The 3275-nt window shown below is 63.3% G+C and overlaps 1 protein-coding gene across 1 annotated transcript; it reads left to right on the top strand.

The window, feature by feature from the left end:
* Nucleotides 1–956: 956 nt before the first annotated feature.
* On the top strand, nt 957–2904 carry MNEG_15480 (hypothetical protein; the record flags this gene model as incomplete). The annotated part of the gene is made up of 4 exons (XM_014036049.1): nt 957–1181; nt 1701–1851; nt 2415–2485; nt 2836–2904. Coding segments are annotated over 4 exons (516 nt in total), but the record flags the coding sequence as incomplete, so codon positions are not given.
* Nucleotides 2905–3275: the final 371 nt, after the last annotated feature.

Below are 3275 nucleotides of genomic sequence, written 5' to 3'. Positions count from 1 at the left end.
ATTGAGGAGCAGCAATACGATATTGTCTGTCTCACTCCCTGTGTACTAGGTGGCTGCGTGGCGTGGGCCACGCCGCGCGACAACCCCACATGCATGGATCTGCTGGCTATGTTTGTTGCTGAGCACAAGGGCAGTATTGAGCCACATGCTGCTGGCGCATGTTGTAATGCCAAGGGTGTTATGGAGCCAGCAAGTGTCGCAAGTATGTACCAAGGTGGTGGAGGGGGCGGAGAGGGGCATGGCCTTGCGGCCTTTGTTCGAGCGCTGGTGTGGCAGTCAACAGAGTGGTCAAGACGACGGCAGCACGGACTGGCGGCTCCCGGACGACGCAACGCGCGTTCAGTCCTATGACAATGTATTGCGACGCACTGTGGGACCTCTTGTTCACTGCTGCTGCTATGGGACAACCCGGGCGACTGCCGCCGAGCTTTGGATGGGTCGCATTGCTGGATCCAGTGGATCGCCGCATCGGCACCCGCGTCGCCCTCACTGGCTCGTGGCCCAAGAAATAAGGTATTGACAGCGGTCTGTTCCGATCGCACTTTTGCTGTCGGCCGCTAGTAACTGCTGCGCCGATAGATTGCATTCCCAGCTCCCCAGGCGCGCAGTGAGCGCGCGCGGGTCAGGCAAAGGAAGGGCGCGCGGTTGACAACAAGCTCACTAGCGGTGCCAAGTTGGGCCAGATCTCGACCGGAGGACGATGCAAGCCAGCAGCACTGCCCTCCGCGGCCGGGCCTCTAGCCGTCAGGTGCGAAATAGATAAACATGAATAGTGGCTTGTATTCACGGCCATCTCAGTGGTGGCGAGTGCACCAGCCCACATGCAGCATGTGCAGACCTCCGCCGCTGCGAGATGAGATGTGCAGCAGCCCACAGGCCGCAACCAAGAAAGGCCAGGCAACCAAGCTGCTGCTGCCCCAAATTCAGGGGGATGAATTGCACAACACTTTGTACACATGCCCCCCGCCCTCACAACACGCCACCGCCGCCTTGCTCTACGAAATCAGGCGCCCGTCGGCGCCGCCGGCCGCGCGCCGCGCGCCCCCCTGCGCCGCTGCGCGCGCCACGTGTCCGCGACCGGCAGCAACAACAGCACCTCGGCTGAGGCGCCGGCGCAGAGCAATGTTCCGGGGATCGAGCTGCTGGCGTGGCTCAAGCGCCAGGGCGCGCAGCAGGACAAGGTGGGCACATAAAGCTGCCAATCCAAAACCAACCTGCGCCTGCTGCACCCCAGCACCGAACCAGCGGCGGCGCGGCCCGCGTCGGGGCGAGACTCGCGCGGCAATCTCCTCACGTGCCCTTTCGAGCTCGCCAGGCCGCGGGTTCTGGGTGTGCGGCGCATGGCAGTCATCCGTCAAGCAGCAGGCGCCTGGGAGTGCAGCCCCATCCGTGCAGCAGCAATACACGCATGCTCGCGCGTCGCGCAGCCATGGGGCACTGCGCTGCCCATAGGAAACCATGGACAGGCGTTCCATTGACAGCGCCGTGCCCCTTGATTGCGACGCGTGGATTCGCCGTCCGTTTGTGAAGCGTTTGAAGTGTACCGTGCACCCATGTGTGCGCGCGCACGCACACGCGCGCGCGCACACACACACACACCCACACACACACACACACACACACACACACACACACACACACACACATACACACGAGAAACACACGTGCGCGCACTTGCGTACACACATAATCCCCCGCAGGTGACGATCCGCACGCTGGAAGTGGCGTCTGCGGGGCGGCCCCTTGACGTGACCGTGGCGGCGCAGCCCCTGGCGGCGGGGGAGGTGGCGCTGAGCATTCCCGACGAGCTGGTGGTGACCGTCGACCGCATCGTGCAGAGCGAGACGCTCGGTGAGGCGCCTGGGTGCATGGCTGTGTGTGTGTGTGTGTGTGTGTGTGTGTTGTGCGAGCTTGCGGGAGGGGAGGGTGTCACGCGGGAGTGCATGCGAGTGTGCGTAAGGTCAGGGATGTGGGTGAGCATGCGTGCACGTGCTTGTGTGTGTGCGTGTGAGAGAGAGAGAGAGGGAGAGAGGGGGAGAGAGAGAGAGAGCGAGAGAGCGAGAGAGAGAAGGAGGCACAACCAACCGCTGACACGGCAAGCAACTGCAAATCACGCAACCGTGTGCCTACGCGCGCATGCGTGTTTGAGTACATGCGCAAGTGCTTGCAAGTTTGTGTGCGTGCGCACGTGCGTGCACATGCGTTTCTGGCGGGCCCATTTGTGCAGATTGCAGCAGGGCTGAACGACTGCAATGCTGGTTGGGGGCTGCCATGGAGCAGCTGGCGTGGTCAAGCAGCAGCCGCCAACCAGCATTGCTGCCAACGACTGCAACGCTGGCCGCCAACCATCTGCCATACGGCCGGCATACTGATCCCCATCCCAACACGCGTGCGTCCCGCGCCACATCGCGCAGCCGAGATGCTCACTGCCGGGAAGCTGTCTGAGCTGGCGGTGCTGACGCTGTACCTTATGTACGAGAAGAAGGTGGGGGAAAAGCTGGCAGATGATGTCAGCACAGGGTGGCAGTGACGCGGGTGCTCGGTGACATCAGCTGGTGTTGCGTCACGACCGCGTCAAGCCAATGCCAAAAGCGGCAGGGATGGCGGGCAGGCCGGCGGCGTGGCCCTGGGGCTGCGCCAGAAGGCTGCCTCCACGGCGGCTCATGTGGGGCGTCGGCGTGGCCCTGCACCGCGCCACCGCTTTCGTGCATGGCGGGTGTCGTCCTGAGAGCAGGAGCTTGCCGCCCTGACCGCCATGCATGAATCTTTACCACCGATTTATCATTGCACCTTCCAAAACCTCCCGTATTGCACACTATGCTATTCATTTTCCAGATCTCCAAGGAGTCTGAGTGGTACCACTTCATCAAGGAGCTGGACAGGCAGAGGGCGCGCGGGGTGCAGGTGAGCAGGATCTGATCTGCAGTCCAGCGAGGCCGAGAGATCTCGCAGCGGGCACACGAGCAGGCGGATGTGCTGGGCCCCTCTGCGCGGGAGCCTTCGTGCACTAGTGAGCGCCCACAGGAGCAGGGGACGCCCGCGCAGCAAGGGCAGCGGCAGCGGGCGCACGCGCAGCTACGGCAAGCAGAGCTAGCAAACCGGGGTGTGGCCAGCATCCCGCGGCGAGACGGTCAGTGGGTTGCTGACAAGAGCTGCCCCCGTTCTGCTGCCGTCGCTTGCAGGCTGTGGAGAGCCCGCTGTTGTGGAGTGAGGAGGAGCTAATTGAGCTGCTGCAGGGTGGGTGCCTGGGGCTTGACGGGTTTAGGGGTGGAGGG

Source organism: Monoraphidium neglectum, assembly GCF_000611645.1.
Source record: "Monoraphidium neglectum strain SAG 48.87 unplaced genomic scaffold scaffold05365, whole genome shotgun sequence".
In the NCBI taxonomy this organism is placed as follows: domain Eukaryota; kingdom Viridiplantae; phylum Chlorophyta; class Chlorophyceae; order Sphaeropleales; family Selenastraceae; genus Monoraphidium; species Monoraphidium neglectum.
The sequence above is the reverse complement of the archived record's forward strand: the minus strand, read 5'-3'. Positions and strand labels throughout refer to the sequence as shown.